The following is a 24,138-nucleotide window of genomic DNA, read 5'->3' as shown; positions in this document are numbered from 1 at the left end:
CATTTCAGGCTTCAAACATAAAGATATAAAACTGTATTTTTTTGTGAAGAATCAACAACAAGTGGGACACAATCATGAAGTGGAACGACATTTATTGGATATTTCAAACTTTTTTAACAAATCAAAAACTGAAAAATTGGGCGTGCAAAATTATTCAGCCCCCTTAAGTTAATACTTTGTAGCGCCACCTTTTGCTGCGATTACAGCTGTAAGTCGCTTGGGGTATGTCTCTATCAGTTTTGAATCGAAAGACTGAAATTTTTCCAATTCTATATTGTGAAGATCACTCACTGTTTCCCGCTTTGGTTCCACAGAGACGCAACTAGGGAGGGGACACACAGAGAGAGAGAGAGGGGGGGGGATAACAGGCTCTGTACTGGTCTCTGGCATCGAGAGAGAGAGAGAGAGAGAGAGAGAGAGAGAGAGAAGAGAGAGAAGAGAGAGAGAGAGGAGCAGAGAGAGAGAGAGAGAGGAAGAGAGTATCAGAATAACAGGCTCTGTACTGGTCTCTGGCATCCTCAGCCTGAGAGAGAGAGAGAGAGAAGCCAATTAACACAGGAGAGAGAGAGAGAGTATGAGTGAGAGAGTGAGGGAGAGAGGGAGAGGGAGGGAGAGAGAGAGCAATTAACAAAGGAGAGAGAGAGAGAGAGAGAGAGAGCAATTAACACAGGAGAGAGAGAGAGAGAAGAGAGAGAGAGAGACAGAGACAGAGAGAGAGGGAGAAAGAGAGAGACGGAGACTGGCGGATTACACACAGCCTCAGACACGAGGCTTTGGAGGATGCAGGAACATGAACCATTTACTGCTAAGACAGTCGGTAGGATTTATGTTGTTTTACTGCATGTTTAACTGCATGTTTAACTCTCAGAGATTTATTGTGCCTTTATGTATTGGCTACAGATGTAGGATCTTCATCCGATCACTCTTTTGTTGCTAAGAATTGTCCTGTATAGCAGGAAATACTAACTTGTAGTGTATTCAAGGCTTAAAAAGGCATCTAAAATGAATAATTTCCATTTTAAAATGTCAGAATTGAAAACGTATCCATCCCTACAGAAAATGTCCAATAACAACAATCCACATTTCCTGTTTTGTATTTAATTTATTTATGTTACCAAATGTCCGTCGCCCTATGGCGAACCTGGGCTCTAGCACTGAAATGCAGTGCCTTAGACCGTTGCGCCACTCGGGAGCCCTAAACACATATTGTTGCTGCAGGATTATTTTCCTGCCATAGCATACTGGCTCAAATTAAGATCCTGCATCTGTAGAATGCAATTCATCACACTTCAAACATTTTCAATATGTGCATGTCAGGCTATTTGATTTCCAAACCACAGCATAAGAAAAACTATTTGGTTTATAGTTATTTCAATAATCTGCCATGTTTAATTACAATCGTATTTACAATGGCAATTGACAATAGGCTAAATAGCCTAAATAGGAAACGTGTCTGTGAACCTGGTTTGTTTTGCCCTCTAGCCTCTGGACATTGGCGACCGATGGTTATTTCAGTCAGTGAGTGCATGGGAAGTGCACTAGCAGTGGCTAGTCGAATTTTGGCTTTTGGTAGAAGGCTGAGAGAAAGTCAAATTAAGTTTAATTACATGTGTAGTGTCTGTATCCTAAAATAGCCACTTCAGCACGTCATGTCAAAGCGCACACATTCGGGTCTACATTGACCTCAGCGAGAACTGTGCATGTTTATCGTCAAAGTCTGCATGTGTTATGGTTAGTATTTGAGGGTTAGTGTGAGGATATATGTGTTTTGGTTAGCATTGGAGGGTTAGTGTGAGGACATATTTGTTTTGGTTAGTATTGGAGGCTTATGGTGAGGATATATGTGTTTTGTTTTGGTTAGCATTGGAGGGTTAGGGTGAGGATATATGTGTTTTGGTTAGCATTGGGGGTTATGGTGAGGATATATGTGTTTTGGTTAGCATTGGAGGGTTAGGGTGAGGATATATGTGTTTTGGTTAGCATTGGAGGGTTAGGGTGAGGATATATTGGTTAGCATTGGAGACGGATGTCTAGGGAAAGAAGGTCTGGACTTTTTCAGTGTCGAAACACCTTCTCACCCTATTTCGGGCCAAGGGTGGATTGGCCATCTGGCAATTCTGTCATATGCCAGATGGGCTGGACCCTTTTTTAGTTGGATGGGCTGTTGGATGGGCTGGGTGGGCTGGGTGGGCTGGGTGGGCTGTTGGATGGGCTGGGTGGGCTGGGTGGGCTGTTGGATGGGCTGGATGGGCTGTTGGATGGGATGGGTGGGCTGTTGGATGGGCTGGGTGGGCTGTTGGATGGGCTGGATGGGCTGGGTGGGCTGGATGGGCTGGGTGGGCTGTTGGATGGGCTGGATGGGCTGGATGGGCTGGATGGGCTGGGTGGGCTGGGTGGGCTGTTGGATGGGCTGGATGGGCTGGATGGGCTGGATGGGCTGGGTGGGCTGTTGGATGGGCTGGATGGGCTGGATGGGCTGGATGGGCTGGGTGGGCTGGGTGGGCTGGATGGGCTGGGTGGGCTGGGTGGGCTGTTGGATGGGCTGGATGGGCTGGGTGGGCTGGGTGGGCTGTTGGATGGACTGGATGGGCTGGATGGGCTGGATGGGCTGTTGGATGGGCTGGATGGGCTGGGTGGGCTGGATGGGCTGGGTGGGCTGGGTGGGCTGGGTGGGCTGTTGGATGGGCTGGATGGGCTGGATGGGCTGGGTGGGCTGGATGGGCTGGGTGGGCTGGGTGGGCTGTTGGATGGGCTGGATGGGCTGGATGGGCTGGATGGGCTGGGTGGGCTGGATGGGCTGGATGGGCTGGATGGGCTGGATGGGCTGGATGGGCTGTTGGATGGGCTGGATGGGCTGGGTGGGCTGGGTGGGCTGTTGGATGGACTGTGTGGGCTGGATGGGCTGGATGGGCTGGATGGACTGTGTGGGCTGGATGGGCTGGATGGGCTGGATGGACTGTGTGGGCTGGATGGGCTGGATGGGCTGGATGGACTGTGTGGGCTGGATGGGCTGGATGGGCTGGGTGGGCTGTTGGATGGACTGTGTGGGCTGGATGGGCTGGGTGGGCTGGGTGGGCTGTTGGATGGGCTGGGTGGGCTGGATGGGCTGTTGGATGGGATGGGTGGGCTGTTGGATGGGCTGGATGGGCTGGATGGGCTGGGTGGGCTGGGTGGGCTGTTGGATGGGCTGGATGGGCTGGGTGGGCTGGGTGGGCTGGATGGGCTGGATGGGCTGGATGGACTGTGTGGGCTGGATGGGCTGGATGGGCTGGATGGACTGTGTGGGCTGGATGGGCTGGATGGGCTGGATGGGCTGGATGGACTGTGTGGGCTGGATGGGCTGGATGGGCTGGATGGACTGTGTGGGCTGGATGGGCTGGATGGACTGTGTGGGCTGGATGGGCTGGATGGGCTGGATGGACTGTGTGGGCTGGATGGGCTGGATGGGCTGGGTGGGCTGTTGGATGGACTGTGCATGGCTGGATGGGCTGGTGGGCTGGGTGGGCTGTTGGATGGGCTGGGTGGGCTGGATGGGCTGTTGGATGGGATGGGTGGGCTGTTGGATGGGCTGGATGGGCTGGGTGGGCTGTTGGATGGGCTGGATGGGCTGGGTGGGCTGTTGGATGGGCTGGATGGGCTGGGTGGGCTGTTGGATGGGCTGGGTGGGCTGGGTGGGCTGGGTGGGCTGGATGGGCTGGGTGGGAAGGATGGGCTGGGTGGGCTGTTGGATGGGCTGGGTGGGCTGGGTGGGCTGGGTGGGCTGGGTGGGCTGTTGGGTGGGCTGGGTGGGCTGGGTGGGCTGGGTGGGCTGGATGGGCTGGATGGGCTGGATGGGCTGGATGGGCTGTTGGGTGGGCTGGGTGGGCTGGGTGGGCTGGATGGGCTGGGTGGGCTGGATGGGCTGCTGGGTGGGCTGGGTGGGCTGTTGGATGGGCTGGGTGGGCTGGATGGGCTGGGTGGGCTGGATGGGCTGTTGGGTGGGCTGGGTGGGCTGGGTGGCTGGATGGGCTGGGTGGGCTGGATGGGCTGTTGGGTGGGCTGGGTGGGCTGTTGGGTGGGCTGGGTGGGCTGTTGGATGGGCTGGGTGGGCTGTTGGATGGGCTGGGTGGGCTGGGTGGGCTGGATGGGCTGGGTGGGCTGGATGGGCTGTTGGGTGGGCTGGGTGGGCTGGGTGGGCTGGATGGGCTGGGTGGGCTGGATGGGCTGGGTGGGCTGGATGGGCTGTTGGGTGGGCTGGGTGGGCTGGATGGGCTGGGTGGGCTGGATGGGCTGGGTGGGCTGTTGGGTGGGCTGGGTGGGCTGTTGGATGGGCTGGGTGGGCTGTTGGATGGGCTGGGTGGGCTGGATGGGCTGGGTGGGCTGGATGGGCTGTTGGGTGGGCTGGGTGGGCTGGGTGGGCTGGATGGGCTGGGTGGGCTGGATGGGCTGGGTGGGCTGTTGGGTGGGCTGGGTGGGCTGGGTGGGCTGGATGGGCTGGGTGGGCTGGATGGGCTGTTGGGTGGGCTGGGTGGGCTGGGTGGGCTGGATGGGCTGGGTGGGCTGGATGGGCTGTTGGGTGGGCTGGGTGGGCTGTTGGGTGGGCTGGGTGGGCTGTTGGATGGGCTGGGTGGGCTGGGTGGGCTGGGTGGGCTGGATGGGCTGGATGGGCTGGGTGGGCTGGGTGGGCTGGATGGGCTGGGTGGGCTGGATGGGCTGGGTGGGCTGGGTGGGCTGGGTGGGCTGGGTGGGCTGGGTGGGCTGGGTGGGCTGGATGGGCTGGGCTGTTGACCTATATCAACAGCAACAACAAAAAATTATATAAAAAACACCTTTAAAAAATGTAAAACGTGACATGGTCGGTGACCCACGGACCTGTTAAGATTTTATTTCTAAAGTATTTTGTGCAATTTCTCTGTTATACGTATCTGTAATTAACTTTTGTCTGATCCATGAAAAAAACCTGTCTCATCTAACACATCCAAGCAAGGTCATGACTCTAAATATTTTGTGCGACCTTAATAATCCAGTGATTCACATTAATTTTGGGTAGACAATTAGCCTATACTTGTTCAATTTCACTGTCAAAATAGGACTCCTGTCATGATTTAATTTGTTCAATAGAGAAGAATTACATATTTTTCGTTCACTAACTAATATCACAGGCTAATTAAACTTTCAACCTTCAACTCCTGAGGAAGTGGAAACAATACACGCAAAGTGGATCGCTAAATCGAAATATAATAGGCACTGCGACTAGCCATGTATTCACCCGACATGAAATGTTCTAGAAAAACTCTGCGGTTGTCGACCTATAGGCCGGTGCGATGCAATGAGACCTACAGAAAGCCGAGAACCTCATCTCCTCCTTCTCTTCAACAGGGACGACGCATTCCAATGGTGTGTTTTTTTTACCGCAATTGCGTTTTGATATGTTCTACCTTCAAAAACACATTTTTTCACTCGAACTCATGGAGGGTAGAGGATAGTGTCTCGCGTATTACAGCAGCCCCAGTGAAACAGGCACTCTTTCATTACTAGAATCACGAGGATAATGCACTTTACTGTTTGACCAAATCATTATAGATTAGTAACACAGAGAAATTGCAACAACAACAAAAAATACAGGCTCATGGGCCGCTGGCCATGTCACATTTTCAATAAAAATATAAAATTAACATTTAAATGTACCCCCAATTTTTCTCCCCAATTTCGTGATTACGATCTTGTCTCATCGTTGCAACTCCCCAACCGGCTCTGGAGAGGTGAAGGTCGAGTCATGTGTTCTCCGAAACATGCTTCTTAACACCCGCCCACCTAACCCAGAATCCAGCTGCACCAATGTGTCGGAGGAAACACCGTTCAACTGATGACCGAAGTCAGCCTGCAGGTGCCCCCCGGCCCTCCCCTAACCCGGATGACGCTGGGCCAATTGTGCGCCGCCCTATGGGACTCCCCGTCACGGCTGGTAATGATACAGCCCGGGTTTGAACCACAGGCTGTATTGATACCACAACACTCAGGAGGCCTATTTTTATATATATATTTTATATAAATATATAAAAAATTGGTGTGTGTGTGTGTCAATTTCGACCCACCCAACTAAAGAAGGGTCCAGCCCATCTGGCTTTTGCCAGAATTGCCAAATGGCCAATCTGCCCCCTGGCCGATTGTTGATTTAACTGACAGTGAAAATCATCTAATATATATATATATATATAATATACATCTAATACAGGTTTAGCCCTGTCGCAATATTTTTAAATACAATTGCAATACAAAAATACAATGGAAAAACACTGAAGAGAGGAGCCGAAGAAAAAATCTCTAACCTGTCTTTAGTTAGGCTATCAAATTTCTCAACTCACAAAAGGGTATTGAGCAAACAGTAGCTTATGTTTTTGTCACTATAGCAGAGAGCTTCCATATTCCCGGGTGAATGCGCATATTTACTGTCTTCATCATTGGGTGAGTCTGTGCTCCTTTTTAGGACAATAATTTCCTCCTTCAGGCTTGACAGATCCTACAATAGGTGTCCCTTTTTATAGACCTCGATTAGACGGTTGCATTCAAGACAAGGTAAGAAAAAGAAAAAGAGATCTCAGTTTGTCAGAGTCTGCAGTCCACCCTGTCATTTTTTGTTGTTGTGGTATAACATATTCTGCTTATTGCCTGTAGTCATAGAGAGTAAAGTGTGGCATGAAATGTGTTCATAAAAGGCCACGTTCTTCACAGATTTTGATGGGCTCCTCCTATAGTTGGAGGTCTGGGTGCAAATAAAAGACAACATTTCATTCATTAGATTCAATCCATCAGTTCATTACAATGTGATGATTATGCATGCAAGACTTTCATTTATTTACTGATTTTTGTATTTTTGTATTTGCTTGAAACTATGCAACAATCGATTATTAATGCATCTGTCCACATAAAAGTGTTTTAACTCTAATCTTTCAAATATAAAGCATGAGCTGGCGCATACCCGGAAAAGTTATTTTGTGTAGAGATGCTTACTAACGAATAAACTTTAAGCTATAATATAAATAGAGTCACTCTATTATCTATATTTAAACTCCCAATAATTGAATGTGTAAACCACCAACTTTTAGCCATCTTGCAGAAAAGTATTTTAATGCTCATCTTTCAGAAATGGAGCTTCCTTATGGCCTGTCGAGCTCTGTCTTTCAGCACCTTGATCTAGTGCATCGAGGACGTCATCCGCACAGTGACCGTACATATCCCAACCAGAAGCCATAGAATACAGGCAACATTTGAATTGAGCTGCCGCTTTCAAGGTGCGGGACTAGCTAAGAAATCATGCTATGCCCTCCGACGAACCATCAAACAGGCAAAGCGCCAATACAGGACTAAGATTGAATCATACTACACCGACTTCGACGCTTGTTTTATGTGGCAGGGCTTGCAAACTATTACAGACTACAAAGGGAAGCGCGGCCGCGAGCTGCCCAGTGACACGAGCCGACCAGACGAGCTAAATCCCTTTTATTCTCTCTTTGAGGCAATCAACACTGAGGCATGCATGAGAGCATCAGCTGTTCTGGACGACTGCGTGATCACGCTCTCCGTAGCCGACGTGAGTAAGACCTTTGATCAGGTCAACATACACAAGGCTGTGGGGCCAGACGGATTACCAGGATGTGGGCTCTGGGCATGTGCTGACCAACTGGCAGGTGTCTTCACTGACATTTTCAACATGTCCCTGATTGAGTCTGTAATAACAACATGTTTCAAGCAGACCACCATAGTCCATGTGCCCAGTGTCATGACGTTGGCTTGGGGGTAGGTTTATGACCGTCATAAATACCTCTTCCGCCCTTTTTCCTCCCTCTACCCTACTGATGTGACATTTGAAAACCCCTTGGTTAACATGGAGATTCTGGGAACATCAGATGGTGGGAGGAAATGAACTATATTCTGGTATTCTTTCAATGAGGATGATGTCAAAGAGTGTAAGTATAGTCAAGTATAGTATAGTATAGTCTCTCTCTCTCTCTCTCTCACACCAAAGTGATCTGCCGCCCACATAGTCTCTCTTCAGTGCAGGTTGTCTGTCTGTTCCCAACAGTCATCTGGGCATGTCTCCTATCTATCTAAGATTATCTTTCTGCATATTCTATATTGTTCCTACTTCAGAATCCATCGGAGCCCCAGTTCCCAGACAGATTCCAAACTAGAGGATTTGGAAGTCTACCGAAAGAGATAGAGAGTAGAAAGAAGGGGAGCTTAAATCAACACAGTGTAGAAACACTAATAAACACAAATACCCAATCATTATTCTCCTTCATTCTCTTTCATTCTTCTCCTTCATTCTTCTCCTTCACTCTACTTCATTCTTCTCCTTCACTCTACTTCATTCTTCTCCTTCACTCTACTTCATTCTTCTCCTTCACTCTACTTCATTCTTCTCCTTCACTCTACTTCATTCTTCTCCTTCACTCTACTTCATTCTTCTCCTTCACTCTACTTCATTCTTCTCCTTCTTCTTCTTCTTCACTCTTATTCTTCTTCACTTTTCTTCTTCTTCACTTTTCTTCTTCTTCACTCTTCTTCTTCTTCTTCACTTTTCTTCTTCTTCACTCTTCTTCTTCTTCACTCTTCTTCTTCTTCACTCTTCTTCTTCTTCACTCTTCTTCTCCTTCACTCTTCTTCTCCTTCACTCTACTTCATTCTTCTCCTTCACTCTACTTCATTCTTCTCCTTCTTCTTCTTCTTCTTCACTCTTATTCTTCTTCACTTTTCTTCTTCTTCACTTTTCTTCTTCTTCACTCTTCTTCTTCTTCTTCACTTTTCTTCTTCTTCACTCTTCTTCTTCTTCACTCTTCTTCTTCTTCACTCTTCTTCTTCTTCACTCTTCTTCTTCTTCACTCTTCTTCTCCTTCACTCTTCTTCTCCTTCACTCTACTTCATTCTTCTCCTTCACTCTACTTCATTCTTCTCCTTCTTCTTCTTCTTCTTCACTCTTCTTCTCCTTCACTCTTCTTCTCCTTCACTCTTCTTCTCCTTCACTCTACTTCATTCTTCTCCTTCACTCTACTTCATTCTTCTCCTTCTTCTTCTTCTTCTTCACTCTTCTTCTTCTTCACTCTTCTTCTTCTTCACTCTTCTTCTTCTTCACTCTTCTTCTTCTTCACTCTTCTTCTTCACTCTTCTTCTTCTTCACTCTTCTTCTTCTTCACTCTTCTTCTTCTTCACTCTTCTTCTTCTTCACTCTTCTTCTTCTTCACTCTTCTTCTTCTTCACTCTTCTTCTTCTTCACTCTTCTTCTTCTTCACTCTTCTTCTTCTTCACTCTTCTTCTTCTTCACTCTTCTTCTCCTTCACTCTTCTTCTCCTTCACTCTTCTTCTCCTTCACTCTTCTTCTCCTTCACTCTTCTTCTCCTTCACTCTTCTTCTCCTTCACTCTTCTTCTCCTTCACTCTTCTTCTCCTTCACTCTTCTTCTCCTTCACTCTTCTTCTCCTTCACTCTTCTTCTCCTTCACTCTTCTTCTCCTTCACTCTTCTTCTCCTTCACTCTTCTCCTCCTTCACTCTTCTTCTCCTTCACTCTTCTTCTCCTTCACTCTTCTTCTCCTTCACTCTTCTTCTCCTTCACTCTTCTTCTCCTTCACTCTTCTTCTCCTTCACTCTTCTTCTCCTTCACTCTTCTCCTTCACTCTTCTCCTTCACTCTTCTCCTTCACTCTTCTCCTTCACTCTTCTCCTTCACTCTTCTCCTTCACTCTTCTCCTTCACTCTTCTCCTTCACTCTTCTCCTTCACTCTTCTCCTTCACTCTTCTCCTTCACTCTTCTCCTTCACTCTTCTCCTTCTCCTTCACTCTTCTCCTTCACTCTTCTCCTTCACTCTTCTCCTTCACTCTTCTCCTTCACTCTTCTCCTTCACTCTTCTCCTTCACTCTTCTCCTTCACTCTTCTCCTTCACTCTACTCCTTCACTCTACTCCTTCACTCTACTCCTTCACTCTTCTCCTTCACTCTTCTCCTTCACTCTTCTCCTTCACTCTTCTCCTTCACTCTTCTCCTTCACTCTTCTCCTTCACTCTTCTCCTTCACTCTTCTCCTTCACTCTTCTTCACTCTTCTCCTTCACTCTTCTCCTTCACTCTTCTCCTTCACTCTTCTCCTTCACTCTTCTCCTTCACTCTCCCTCTTCACTCTCCCTCTTCACTCTCCCTCTTCACTCTCCCTCTTCACTCTCCCTCTTCACTCTCCCTCTTCACTCTCCCTCTTCACTCTTCTTCTTCTTCACTCTTCTTCTTCTTCACTCTTCTTCTTCTTCACTCTTCTTCTTCTTCACTCTTCTTCTTCTTCACTCTTCTTCTTCTTCACTCTCCCTCTTCACTCTCCCTCTTCACTCTCCCTCTTCACTCTCCCTCTTCACTCTCCCTCTTCACTCTCCCTCTTCACTCTCCCTCTTCACTCTCCCTCTTCACTCTCCCTCTTCACTCTCCCTCTTCACTCTTCTTCTTCTTCACTCTTCTTCTTCTTCACTCTTCTTCTTCTTCACTCTTCTTCTTCTTCACTCTTCTTCTTCTTCACTCTTCTTCTTCTTCACTCTTCTTCTTCTTCACTCTTCTTCTTCTTCACTCTTCTACTTCTTCACTCTTCTACTTCACTCTTCTACTTCTTCACTCTTCTACTTCTTCACTCTTCTTCTTCACTCTTCTTCTTCACTCTTCTTCTTCACTCTTCTTCTTCACTCTTCTTCTTCACTCTTCTTCTTCACTCTTCTTCTTCACTCTTCTTCTTCTTCACTCTTCTTCTTCTTCACTCTTCTTCTTCTTCACTCTTCTTCTTCTTCTTCTTCTTCTTCTTCACTCTACTTCTTCACTCGACTTCTTCACTCTTCTTCTTCTTCTTCCTCTTCCATCTTCTTCTTCCTCTCCTTCACTCTACGTCTTCACTCTTCTTTATTCTTCTTCTTCATTCTTCTTCATTATTCCTCTTCACTCTTCTTCTTCAATCTTCTTCTTCACTCTTCTTCTTCATTCTTCTTCTTCACCCTCATACAATAATAGCACAATCAGCACCTCTTTCCCTGAGTTATATGACTGTCAGACAATCAAAATCAAATCGAATATTCAAATCCTTCTATGAAAAAAGTGTCCCTATAATTAATGCTGTGAATAATCATTAGTGTAATAAGTTATTCATCAATGTGAACCCTAGAACGGGGATAATGAGGATAATGAGGGGGATTATATTGAGGGAGTCAAGGTTCGACCAGGCATGAAGACAATCTTTCTGTGTTCCAAATGGTACCTTATCTTGTTGAAATTATATGAAAACGAAGTTGATTCAAACCAGTGTGAAGAGAGAGAAAACAGAGAGCTAGAAGGAGATGAGATGAGAAGAGAGCAGCATACCAGCCTGATGGGTGGTCGTCTGGACACAAGGGTCTGTGTCTGTAAATACAAAGAGGGTTGATTTAGCATCATACTGACTATATGGGGCTGCAGGGTAGACTAGTAGTTTGAGTGTAGGGTCGGCAGGTAGCCTAGTGGTTAGAGTGTAGGGTCGGCAGGTAGCCTAGTGGTTAGAGTGTAGGGTCGGCAGGTAGACTAGTAGTTTGAGTGTAGGGTCGGAAGGTAGCCTAGTGGTTAGAGTGTAGGGTCGGCAGGTAGCCTAGTGGTTAGAGTGTAGGGTCGGCAGGTAGCCTAGTGGTTAGAGTGTAGGGTCGGCAGGTAGCCTAGTGGTTAGAGTGTAGGGTCGGCAGGTAGCCTAGTGGTTAGAGTGGAGGGGCGGCAGGTAGCCTAGTGGTTAGAGTGTAGGGTCGGCAGGTAGCCTAGTGGTTGGAGTGGAGGGACTAGTGGTTAGAGTGTAGGGTCGGAAGGTAGCCTAGTGGTTAGAGTGTAGGGTCGGCAGGTAGCCTAGTGGTTAGAGTGTAGGGTCGGAAGGTAGCCTAGTGGTTAGAGTGTAGGGTCGGCAGGTAGCCTAGTGGTTAGAGTGTAGGGTCGGAAGGTAGCCTAGTGGTTAGAGTGTAGGGTCGGCAGGTAGCCAAGTGGTTGGAGTGGAGGGACGGCAGGTAGCCTAGTGGTTAGAGTGTAGGGTCGGAAGGTAGCCTAGTGGTTAGAGTGTAGGGGCGGCAGGTAGCCTAGTGGTTGGAGTGGAGGGGCGGCAGGTAGCCTAGTGGTTGGAGTGGAGGGACGGCAGGTAATCTAGTGGTTAGAGTGTAGGGGCGGCAGGTAGCCTAGTGGTTGGAGTGGAGGGACGGCAGGTAGCCTAGTGGTTAGAGTGTAGGGTCGGAAGGTAGCCTAGTGGTTAGAGTGTAGGGTCGGCAGGTAGCCTAGTGGTTAGAGTGTAGGGTCGGCAGGTAGCCTAGTGGTTAGAGTGTAGGGTCGGCAGGTAGCCTAGTGGTTAGAGTGGAGGGGCGGCAGGTAGCCTAGTGGTTGGAGTGGAGGGACTAGTGGTTAGAGTGTAGGGTCGGAAGGTAGCCTAGTGGTTAGAGTGTAGGGTCGGCAGGTAGCCTAGTGGTTAGAGTGTAGGGTCGGAAGGTAGCCTAGTGGTTAGAGTGTAGGGTCGGCAGGTAGCCTAGTGGTTAGAGTGTAGGGTCGGAAGGTAGCCTAGTGGTTAGAGTGTAGGGTCGGCAGGTAGCCAAGTGGTTGGAGTGGAGGGACGGCAGGTAGCCTAGTGGTTAGAGTGTAGGGTCGGAAGGTAGCCTAGTGGTTAGAGTGTAGGGGCGGCAGGTAGCCTAGTGGTTGGAGTGGAGGGACGGCAGGTAGCCTAGTGGTTAGAGTGTAGGGGCGGCAGGTAGCCTAGTGGTTAGAGTGTTGGGTCGGCAGGTAGCCTAGTGGTTGGAGTGGAGGGGCGGCAGGTAGCCTAGTGGTTGGAGTGGAGGGACGGCAGGTAATCTAGTGGTTAGAGTGTAGGGGCGGCAGGTAGCCTAGTGGTTGGAGTGGAGGGACGGCAGGTAGCCTAGTGGTTAGAGTGTAGGGTCGGAAGGTAGCCTAGTGGTTAGAGTGTAGGGTCGGCAGGTAGCCTAGTGGTTGGAGTGGAGGGACGGCAGGTAGCCTAGTGGTTAGAGTGTAGGGTCGGAAGGTAGCCTAGTGGTTAGAGTGTAGGGTCAGCAGGTAGTCTAGTGGTTAGAGTGTAGGGGCGGCAGGTAGCCTAGTGGTTAGAGTGTAGGGGCGGCAGATAGCCTAGTGGTTGGAGTGTAGGGGCGGCAGGTAGCCTAGTGGTTGGAGTGTAGGGGCGGCAGGTAGCCTAGTGGTTGGAGTGTAGGGGCGGCAGGTAGCCTAGTGGTTGGAGTGGAGGGACGGCAGGTAGCCTAGTGGTTAGAGTGTAGGGGCGGCAGGTAGCCTAGTGGTTAGAGTGTAGGGGCGGCAGGTAGCCTAGTGTTTAGAGTGTAGGGGCGGCAGGTAGCCTAGTGGTTAGAGTGTAGGGGCGGCAGGTAGCCTAGTGGTTAGAGTGTAGAGGCGGCAGGTAGCCTAGTGGTTAGAGTGTAGAGGTCGGCAGGTAGCCTAGTGGTTAGAGTGTAGGGGCGGCAGGTAGCCTAGTGTTTAGAGTGTAGGGGCGGCAGGTAGCCTAGTGGTTAGAGTGTAGGGGCGGCAGGTAGCCTAGTGGTTAGAGTGTAGGGGCGGCAGGTAGCCTAGTGGTTAGAGTGTAGGGGCGGCAGGTAGCCTAGTGGTTAGAGTGTAGGGGCAGCAGGTAGCCTAGTGGTTAGAGTGTAGGGTCGGAAGGTAGCCTAGTGTTTAGAGTGTAGAGGCGGCAGGTAGCCTAGTGTTTAGAGTGTAGGGGCGGCAGGTAGCCTAGTGGTTAGAGTGTAGGGGCGGCAGGTAGCCAAGTGGTTAGAGTGTAGGGGCGGCAGGTAGCCTAGTGGTTAGAGTGTAGGGGCGGCAGGTAGCCTAGTGGTTAGAGTGTAGGGGCGGCAGGTAGCCTAGTGGTTAGAGTGTAGGGGCGGCAGGTAGCCTAGTGGTTAGAGTGTAGGGGCAGCAGGTAGCCTAGTGGTTAGAGTGTAGGGGCGGCAGGTAGCCTAGTGGTTAGAGTGTAGAGGCGGCAGGTAGCCTAGTGTTTAGAGTGTAGAGGCGGCAGGTAGCCTAGTGTTTAGAGTGTAGGGGCGGCAGGTAGCCTAGTGGTTAGAGTGTAGAGGCAGCAGGTAGCCTAGTGTTTAGAGTGTAGAGGCAGCAGGTAGCCTAGTGGTTAGAGTGTAGGGGCGGCAGGTAGCCTAGTGTTTAGAGTGTAGAGGCGGCAGGTAGCCTAGTGGTTAGAGTGTAGAGGCGGCAGGGTAACCTAGTGGTTAGAGTGTAGGGGCGGCAGGTAGCCTAGTGGTTAGAGTGTAGAGGCGGCAGGGTAACCTAGTGGTTAGAGTGTAGGGGCGGCAGGTAGCCTAGTGGTTAGAGTGTAGAGGCGGCATCCTCGTGGTTCTCTGTCGAAGCAACACAGTTTTCAGGACTCATTCTATCGATCCATATTTTTGTAGATGCATTTTGTGGTAGTGGATGTATCCATCCTTTTGGGGATGTATTGAGGAACTACATTTTAGCCTTCAGAGAACAAAGTCCCTTTGTCTGTGTTTGTTTTAATTCAATACAACTGACTCTCCTCCCTTCCCCTGCCTCTTCCCCCCCAGGTTGATTGACAAGCCCGTCGTCCAATCAAATCGTCGTCATGATCGCCACGGGCGGCCTGCTGCGTATGAACCGGCGCCAAGACTCCCAGCGATCCAAGAACCACGCTGAGAACCAGAGGAAGAGGAAACAAGCAGAGAGGAAGAAGAGGAATGATGTGGTAGTGGTGGGTAGCATGATGATGATGATGAACTACAAACTACAGTACCCATAATGCTCTGTTGTATTGTATCTGGTTTTATCTTAGGTTACATCCCAATAATCTCTCCTTTCTCCTAATATGTGCAGTTGTCTTCTTCACTTCTCTTCATGGATTTGAAAGGAAATTATTGGTATATGGAAACTCCCTCTAGCCTAAAACTTTTAAATACTTTTACATTTGTGGGAGGTGGTGAACAAGTGCACATTTTTAAGGAGGAAGGAGAGATTATTGGGACACATCCTTAGATGTTCCAAAAGCTAACATGGTAAGGATGTTCTGTCTGTATCTTTTATGAATTCAGGTGAAGGGGAAACTCAACCTGTGTTCCCCATCTGGGCTGGTGGCTGCGATGGGGGTATTGGTGTTGATGCTGGGGATAGCCATGGCTGTACTGGGCTACTGGCCACATGAAGGCCACAGCCAGGGGTATGCATCCGGGGTATCACCAGGGGAGGAGCGGAGAGACAACGGCAGGATGAGCTACTCCAAGAGCCCCCTGGTGTCTGTCACCTGGAGCAATAACAAGGATAACAACACAGCCAACCAGACTGTTGGGGAGTTGACCAACCAGACTGTTGAGGAGTTGACCAACCAGACTGTTGAGGAGTTGACCAACCAGACTGTTGGGGAGTTGACCAACCAGACTGTTGGGGAGTTGACCAACCAGACTGTTGGGGAGTTGACCAACCAGACGAGTGCTGAGTTGACCAACCAGACGAGTGATGTTATGAATGGAAGTGTTCCTCAACCTGTATCTGTGTCGACGAGTCCTCGTTCTCCCTCAGAGGGGTTTCTCTCTGAGTTCCTGGACAGCTACCTCTACTCAGACAACTTGAAGGTGTTTGGGCCCTTAGTGATGGGGATTGGCATCTTCCTCTTCATCTGCGCTAACGCCGTGCTTCACGAGAACAGAGACCAGAAGACCAAAGTCATCAACCTCAGAGATATCTACTCCACGGTCATCGACCTCCACATCACACGGACCAAGGACTACTCACCGATTAACGGACTGGTGAACTATGTGCAGTCCAGGGGCAGTGTGGACATAAATTCGGGTTCGTTCCATCCAGGCGAGATGCTAGAGCACAGCCCTTGGCCCTCCACTACCGTGTCAAGCCACCAGGGGGAGCTAGGTAGCAGTGAGCAGCAGTATAGACGACCGTCAATGGCGGGCCGGCAGCGGAGCTGGTCCAGAGACAACCAGACGTTCACGGAAAGTGTGTATAGCATCTACAGAGACCAGAAGCGCAGGTACAGTAGACCTACAAGTCTGTTGTTTTAAAATGTGTGATTTTGTCTGCATGTACAGTACCAGTCAAAATGTGACACACCTACTCATTCCAGAGATTTTTATTTATTTACTATTTTCTACAATGTAGAATAATAGTGAAGACATCAAAACTATGATATAACACATATGGAATCATGTAGTAAACAAAAAAGTGTTAAACAAATTAAAATGTATTTTATATTTGAGATTCTTCGAAGTAGCCACCAGCCTTGACTACAGCTTTGCACACACTTGGCAGTCTCTCAACCAGCTTCATGAGTTAGTCACCTGGAATGCATTTCAATTAGCAGGTGTGCCTTGTTAAAAGTTAATTTGTGGAATCAGTTGTCTTGTGACAACGTATGGGTAGTATACAGAAGATAGTCCTCTTTGGTAAAATACAGAGTTCATTTTATGGCAAGAACAGCTCAAATAAGCAAAGAAAAACAACTGTCAATCATTACTTTAAGTCATGAAGGTCAGTCAATCCCGTAAATGTCAAGACCTTTGAAAGTTTCTTCAAGTGCAGTCACTAAAACCATCATCCGCTGTGATGAAACTGGTTCTCATGAGGACCGCCACAGGAAAGGAAAACCCAGAGTTACCTCTACTGCAGAGGATAAGTTCAGTAGAAATTGCAGCCCAAATAAATGCTTCACAGAGTTCAAGTAACAGACACATCTCACATCTCAACATCAACTGTTCATCAACTGTTCATCAACTGTTCAGAGACTGCGTGAATCAGGCCTTCGTGGTCAAATTGCTGCAATGAAGCCACTACTATTTTATTTTATTTAACCTTTATTTAACTAGGCAAGTCAGTTAAGAACACATTCTTATTTACAATGACGGCCTTCCCCAGCCAAACCCAGACGACGCTTGGCCAATTGTGTGCCGCCCTATGGGACTCCCATACAGCCCAGGATTGAACCAGGCTCTGTAGTGATGCATCTAGTACTGAAATGCAGTGCCTTAGACCGCCGTGCCACTCATGAGGACACCAATAAGATGAAGAGACTGCTTGGGCCAAAAAACACAAGCAATGGACATTAGACTGGTGGAAATCAGTCCTTTGGTCAGATGAGTCCAAATTTGAGATTTTTGGTTCCAACCGCTGTGTCTTTGTGAGACGCAGAGTAGGTAAACAGATGACCTCCACATGTGTGGTTCCCATCGTGAAGCATGGAGGAGGTGGTGTGATGGTGCTTTGCTGGTGACACTGTAAGGGATTTATTTAGAATTCAAGGCACACTTAACCAGCATGGCTACCAGAGAATTATGCAGCGATACGCCATCCCATCTGGTTTGCACTTAGTGGGACTATCATTTGTTTTTCAAACGGATAATGACCCAACACATCTTCAGGCTGTGCTCAGAATATGTGGGAACTCCTTCAAAGCTGTTGGAAAAGCATTCCTCATGAAGCTGGTTGAGAGAATGCCAAGGGTGTGCAAAGCTGTCATCGAAGCAAAGGATGGCTACTTGGTAGAATCTAAAATCTATTTTTTTTTTTCGTTTCTACATGATTTCATGTGTGTTACCTCACAGTTTTGATGTGTTCACTATTATTATACAATGTAGAAAATAGTTTAAAAAAATAAAGAAAAACCCTTGAATGAGTAGGTGTGTCCAAACTTTTGATTGGTTCTGTATATTTTTTTATAGCCTCGTTCGACCTGATTACACAAGATCACATTCTTATAACTGGTGGGCAGGTGTTTTTTTATGATACAACTTTGGAATATTAATGGTATTATTTTACATTAAGAAATTATTCAGACCACTTGACTTTTTTCACATTTTGTTACGTTACAGCCTTTTTCTAAAATTGATTAAATACATGTTTTAATCCCATCAATCTACACACAATACTCCATAATGACAAAGCAAAAACAGGTTTTATACATTTTATATACAGTAATAAAAAATAATAATATTAAACGTATTTACTTATTTACTTAAGTTTTCAGACCCTTTGCGATGAGACTTGAAATTGAGCTCAGGTGCATCCTGTTTCCATTGATCATCCTTGAGATGTTTCTACAACTTGTTTGGAGTCCACCTGTGGTAAATTCAATTGATTGGACATGATTTGGAAAGGCACACGCATGTATATATGAGGTCCTACAATTGACAGTGCATGTCAGAGCAAAAACAAAGGTCTAATGAATTGTCCATAGAGCTCAGAGACAGGATTCTGTCGAGGCACAGATCTGGGAAAGGTTACCAAAAAATGTCTGCAGCATTGAAGGTCCCCAAGAACATAGTGGCCTCCATCATTCTTAAATGGAACAAGTTTGGAACCACTAAGACTCTTCCTAGAGCTGGCCGGTCAGCCAAACTGAGCAATCTGGGGAGAAGGGCCTGAAAGCCTGCTTGGAGTTCGCCAAAAGGCACCTAAAGGACTCTCTGGTCCGATGAAACCAAGATTAAACTTTTGGAGGAAACAGGGCAACATCCCCACGGTGAAACATGGTGATGGCAGCATCATGCTGTGGGGTTGTTTTTCAGATTCCCTGAGACGGTTTCTTTGGTTGTGCAAACCCACAGTTTCAGCAGCTTTCTGGGTGGCTGGTCTCTGACGATCCCGCAGGTGAAGAAGTCTGATGTGGAGGACCTGGGCTGGTTGGACGTACTGCCAAATTATCTAAAATGATATTGGAGGCGGCTTATGGTAGAGAAATTAACTTTAAATTATCTGGTGGACATTCCTGCAGTCAGCATGTCAATTGCACGTTCCCTCCAAACCTGAGACATCTGTGGTATTGTGTTGTGTGAGAAAACGGCACATTTTATAGTGGCCTTTCGGTGTCCCCAGCACAAGGTGCAACTGTGTAAGGATCATGCTGTTTTATCAGCTTCTTGATATGCCACACCTGTCAGGTGGATGGATTATCTTGGCGAAAGAGAAAATGGGTTATCTTTGCAAAGATAAATGCTCACTAACAGGGATGTAAACAAATTTGTGGTCAAAATTTGAAAGAATGTTTTTTTTTGTGCATATGAAACATTTCTGGGATCTTTCAATTCATTTTATGAAACATTGGACCAACACTTTACATGTTGCGTTTATATTTTTGTTCAGCATAATTCCGAGACTCCAGGAATTGTGGTCCTCAAGAGCTTTTGGCTGTGATTTGGTGGTTCCAGGAACAAAAAAGGTTTGGAGTTCAGCTCTCAATGTGTGTCGATCAGATTCTGATCCTCTCAATATGTGTAGATCAGATTCCGTTCCTCTAGATATGTGTAGATCAGATTCTGTTCCTCTCAATGTGTGTAGATCAGATTCTGTTCCTCTAGATGTGTGTAGATCAGATTCAGTTCCTCTCAATGTGTGTAGATCAGATTCTGTTCCTCTAGATGTGTGTAGATCAGATTCAGTTCCTCTAGATATGTGTAGATCAGATTCTGTTCCTCTCAATATGTGTAGATCAGATTCTGTTCCTCTCAATATGTGTAGATCAGATTCTGTTCCTCTAGATATGTGTAGATCAGATTCTGTTCCTCTAGATGTGTGTAGATCAGATTCTGTTCCTCTCAATATGTGTAGATCAGATTCTGTTCCTCTCAATATGTGTAGATCAGATTCCGTTCCTCTCAATATGTGTAGATCAGATTCTGTTCCTCTCAATATGTGTAGATCAGATTCCGTTCCTCTAGATATGTGTAGATCAGATTCCGTTCCTCTAGATGTGTGTAGATCAGATTCTGTTCCTCTAGATGTGTGTAGATCAGATTCTGTTCCTCTAGATATGTGCAGATCAGATTCTGTTTTTATAGATGTGTGCATATCACATTCTTGCTCTTGCATGATCCGGATGATCGAACGAGGCTACATTGTATGTTGTTTTTGTATGCTGCAAAATGAATTGCATCATTGAGGACATAAAAGTTTTCTAATCTATTCTAAACTAATGCTGTTTTCATGTTTTAATCAGGTGGACCAGCCGCCCTGAGGGGATAAATAAAGTTATATTGATTTTACCTGAATTAAAGTTTTCTAATCTTATTTTCTCTTATCTTATCTTATTCAGGTGTTCAGAGCAGGCCTCGTACCCCAGACAGTGGGACTCAGAGCAGGCCTCGTACCCCAGGCAGTGGGACTCAGAGCAGGCTTCGTACCCCAGACAGTGGGACTCAGAGCAGGCCTCGTACCCCAGGCAGTGGGACTCAGAGCAGGCCTCGTACCCCAGGCAGTGGGACTCAGAGCAGGCCTCGTACCACAGGCAGTGGGACTCAGAGCAGGCCTCATACCACAGGCAGTGGGACTCAGAGCAGGCCTCGTACCCCAGGCAGCGGGACTCAGAGCAGGCCTCGTACCCCAGGCAGCGGGACTCAGAGCAGGCCTCGTACCCCAGACAGTGGGAGGGTACAGCATCCATTGTCAGTTCTTCTTTTAACGTCTTCACTCTCCCGATCATCACACTTAACAACGGTGCAGTGGAGGAGGGGGGACAGGCCGAGAGAGAGGAGGAAGTAATCACAGATGTCAAGGATTTTAGTGGAAATGGGATTGAGCAAGAGCAAGTAGTGGGTTATAGTCAATGTCTGGATAATACAGAGAATAATTATTCAAGGAGGACCTCGATGAATCCCCTGGAATCCTATAGTCAATGTCTGGGTACTAAAGAGAAGGATTCTTCAAGGAGGACCTCGATGAATCCCCTGGAATCCTATAGTCAATGTCTGGGTACTAAAGAGAAGGATTCTTCAAGGAGGACCTCGATGAATCCCCTGGAATCCTATAGTCAATGTCTGGGTACTAAAGAGAAGGATTCTTCAAGGAGGACCTCGATGAATCCCCTGGAATATGAGGGTGGTACCGTCATGACCCTAACTGAACCAGATGAGGCGCTACAAGGTCAGACCCTCACCCCACAGGGCCCCCGGCTGTTCCCTCCTTCTCCCGTTTTCAGGGCGACGACGGGGATGGGATCTCGCCTGTCACTCAACTCCCTCTCCAGCCCAGGGGTCGACCAGCCCCAGTCGGCACGACGATGCAGCCTCACCGTGGCCGTCTGTCGTCAAGGCGACCGGGCTCGACGGTTCAGCTGTACGCGTCTGGAGCGTTCAAACAGTAAGGGATACATCAAACTGGAAACCGTGGACGGAGATTCCTTAGAGGTACCAGATGTAGTGACTTCCTGTGTGCCTGACTCGAATCAGGAAGAAGAAGTAGTAGCAGACGAGGTAGCAGAAGCAGCTCAAGGAAAAAGAGAGAGGGTGACTGTCACCCTTAGTTCTTCTTTAACAGAACTCTAGACAGATCTGTCTCAATCGTCATGCCGGTCTCTTTAGACTGTGATCAAAACTGACCGAAAGAGTCAAGGTCCAGCCAAAAGGAACTCTCAGGAGAGGAGAACCAAATAAACTCTAGACAGATCTCTACACAGAACTCTAGAACTATCTATTTGTGTCTCATCATTGTAGATGGATTTCATAGTCAGTAGAAGACAGGGATCAAAACTGACCTATAGAGTCAAGGTGCAGCCAGAAGGATGTCAGGAGTTCAGGGAGAAGGATAGAGAGGGAGAGAGAGAGAGAGAATTGAAATTGAGAGAGAGAGAAAGAGGCAGAGAGAGAGAGAGAGAGAGGCAGAGAGAGAGAGGCAGAGAGAGAGACAGAGAGAGAGAGACAGAGAGAGAGAGACAGAGAGAGAGAGGCAGAGAGAGAGAGACAGAGAGAGAGAGACAGAGAGAGAGAGACAGAGAGAGAGAGAGAGAGAGAGAGGGAGAGACAGAGAGAGGAAGAGAGAGAGAGAGAGAGAGAGAGAGAGAGAGAGAGAGACAGAGAGAGAGAGAGAGAGAGAGAGAGAGAGAGAGAGAGAAGGAGAGAACAGGAGAGGGTGAGAGAGAGAAGGACAAGAAGATGGAGAGAGGAGAGAGACAGAGACACAGAGAGAGAGAGAGAGAGAGAGAGAAGGAGAGAACAGGAGAGGGTCTGAGAGAGAAGGAGAAGGAGATAGAGAGAGAAGAGAGAGAGACATGGTGCCCCAGAAAGTGATCAGGGAGAGAGACGGGAAAGAAGAGGGAGAAAGAGGTGTGATGGGAATAGCCCCCAACTCTTCAACAGAGTTGTAATTTTCAACACCAATTAGGGTCCCCTGGAGAACATGGACCGAAAACTATGGTTCCTACAGAACTATAGACAGAACTGTGTCCGGTCATTTCTATGTAAGCGATAAACAACAATGGTCTGTTCATTTCTATGAAAAATATACCACGATGCAGTGAAGCAGTTTATTATATATATACTGAGGCAGTCAAACGTTTGGACACACCTACTCATTCCAGGGTTTTTTAAATAAACGCTTCACAGAGTTTCACTTTTGACAGGTTCTGTGTATAGTACCCTTTCATTTGTGATTGAGGCATTTTCTGTAGCTGGGTCTATTACAGGTCTATTACAGGTCTATTACAGGTCTATTTTTTATTTGATTTTTTTTCCATTATTTTACCAGGTAAGTTGACTGAGAACTCATTCTCATTTACAGCAACAACCTGGGGAATAGTTACAGGGGAGAGGAGGGGGATGAATGAGCCAACTGTAAACTGGGGATTATTAGGTGACCGTGATGGTTTGAGGGCCAGATTGGGAATTTAGCCAGGACACCTGGCTTATGATAAGTGCCATGGGATCTTTAATGACCTCAGAGAGTCAGAACACCCGTTTAACATCCCATCTGAAAGACGACACCCTACACAGGGCAGTGTCCCCAATCACTGCCCTGGGGCATTGGGACATTTTTTTAGACCAGAGGAAAGAGTGCCTCCTACTGGCCCTCCAACACCACTTCCAGCAGCATCTGGGAATCCCATCCAGGAACTGACCAGGACCAACCCTGCTTAGATTCAGAACCAAGCCAGCAGTGGTATGCAGGGTGGTATGCTGCTAAGGTGTATACAGGTGTATACAGGTCTATTTTTTTATTATTTTTATTTTACCTTTATTTAACCAGGCAAGTCAGTTAAGAACAAATTCTTATTTTCAATGACGGCCTAGGAACAGTGGGTTAACTGCCTATTCAGGGGCAGAACGACAGATTTGTACCTTGTCAGCTCGGGGACATGAACTTGCAACCTTTCGGTTACTAGGCCAACACTCTAACCACTAGGCTACACTGCCGCCCCAATGTTGGTGTATACAGGTCTATGTTGGTGTATACAGGTCTATACAGGTGTATACAGGTCTATGTTAGTGTATACAGGTCTATGTTGGTGTATACAGGTCTATACAGGTGTATACAGGTATATGGAGGTGTATACGGGTCTATACAGGTGTATACAGGTATATAGAGGTGTATACAGGTGTATACAGGTATATAGAGGTGTATACAGGTCTATACAGGTCTATACAGGTGTATACAGGTCTATAGAGGTCTATACAGGTCTATACAGGTATATACAGGTCTATAGAGGTGTATAGAGGTCTATACAGGTCTATACAGGTCTATACAGGTCTATACAGGTCTATACAGGTCTATACAGGTCTATAGAGGTCTATACAGGTATATGCAGGTCTATAGAGGTGTATACAGGTCTAAACAGGTATATACAGGTCTATACAGGTCTATAGAGGTGTATACAGGTCTATACAGGTCTATACAGGTCTATACAGGTGTATACAGGTGTATACAGGTGTATACAGGTCTATACAGGTCTATACAGGTCTATACAGGTCTATACAGGTCTATAGAGGTCTATACAGGTCTATACAGGTCTATACAGGTCTATACAGGTCTATACAGGTGTATACAGGTCTATACAGGTCTATACAGGTGTATACAGGTCTATACAGGTGTATACAGGTCTATACAGGTGTATACAGGTCTATACAGGTGTATACAGGTCTATACAGGTGTATACAGGTGTATACAGGTCTATACAGGTCTATACAGGTCTATACAGGTCTATACAGGTGTATACAGGTCTATACAGGTGTATACAGGTCTATACAGGTGTATACAGGTCTATACAGGTGTATACAGGTCTATACAGGTGTATACAGGTGTATACAGGTCTATACAGGTCTATACAGGTCTATACAGGTGTATACAGGTGTATACAGGTCTATACAGGTGTATACAGGTCTATACAGGTCTATACAG

At 47.3% G+C, this 24,138-nt stretch overlaps 1 protein-coding gene across 1 annotated transcript; it reads left to right on the top strand.

Annotated features, from left to right (window-relative positions):
• Positions 1-7,494: 7,494 nt before the first annotated feature.
• Positions 7,495-21,671, top strand: LOC135518650 (uncharacterized). The gene is made up of 4 exons (XM_064943800.1): positions 7,495-7,570; positions 14,562-14,725; positions 15,063-16,012; positions 20,066-21,671. The coding sequence occupies exons 2-4, from the start codon at positions 14,600-14,602 to the stop codon at positions 21,291-21,293; spliced, it is 2,304 nt and encodes a 767-aa protein (XP_064799872.1). The 5' UTR covers positions 7,495-7,570; positions 14,562-14,599; the 3' UTR covers positions 21,294-21,671.
• Positions 21,672-24,138: the final 2,467 nt, after the last annotated feature.

Source organism: Oncorhynchus masou, chromosome 3, assembly GCF_036934945.1.
Source record: "Oncorhynchus masou masou isolate Uvic2021 chromosome 3, UVic_Omas_1.1, whole genome shotgun sequence".
NCBI classification, from domain to species: Eukaryota; Metazoa; Chordata; class Actinopteri; order Salmoniformes; family Salmonidae; genus Oncorhynchus; species Oncorhynchus masou.
Note: the sequence above shows the minus strand (reverse complement) of the source record. Positions and strands in the feature narration are given on the sequence as shown.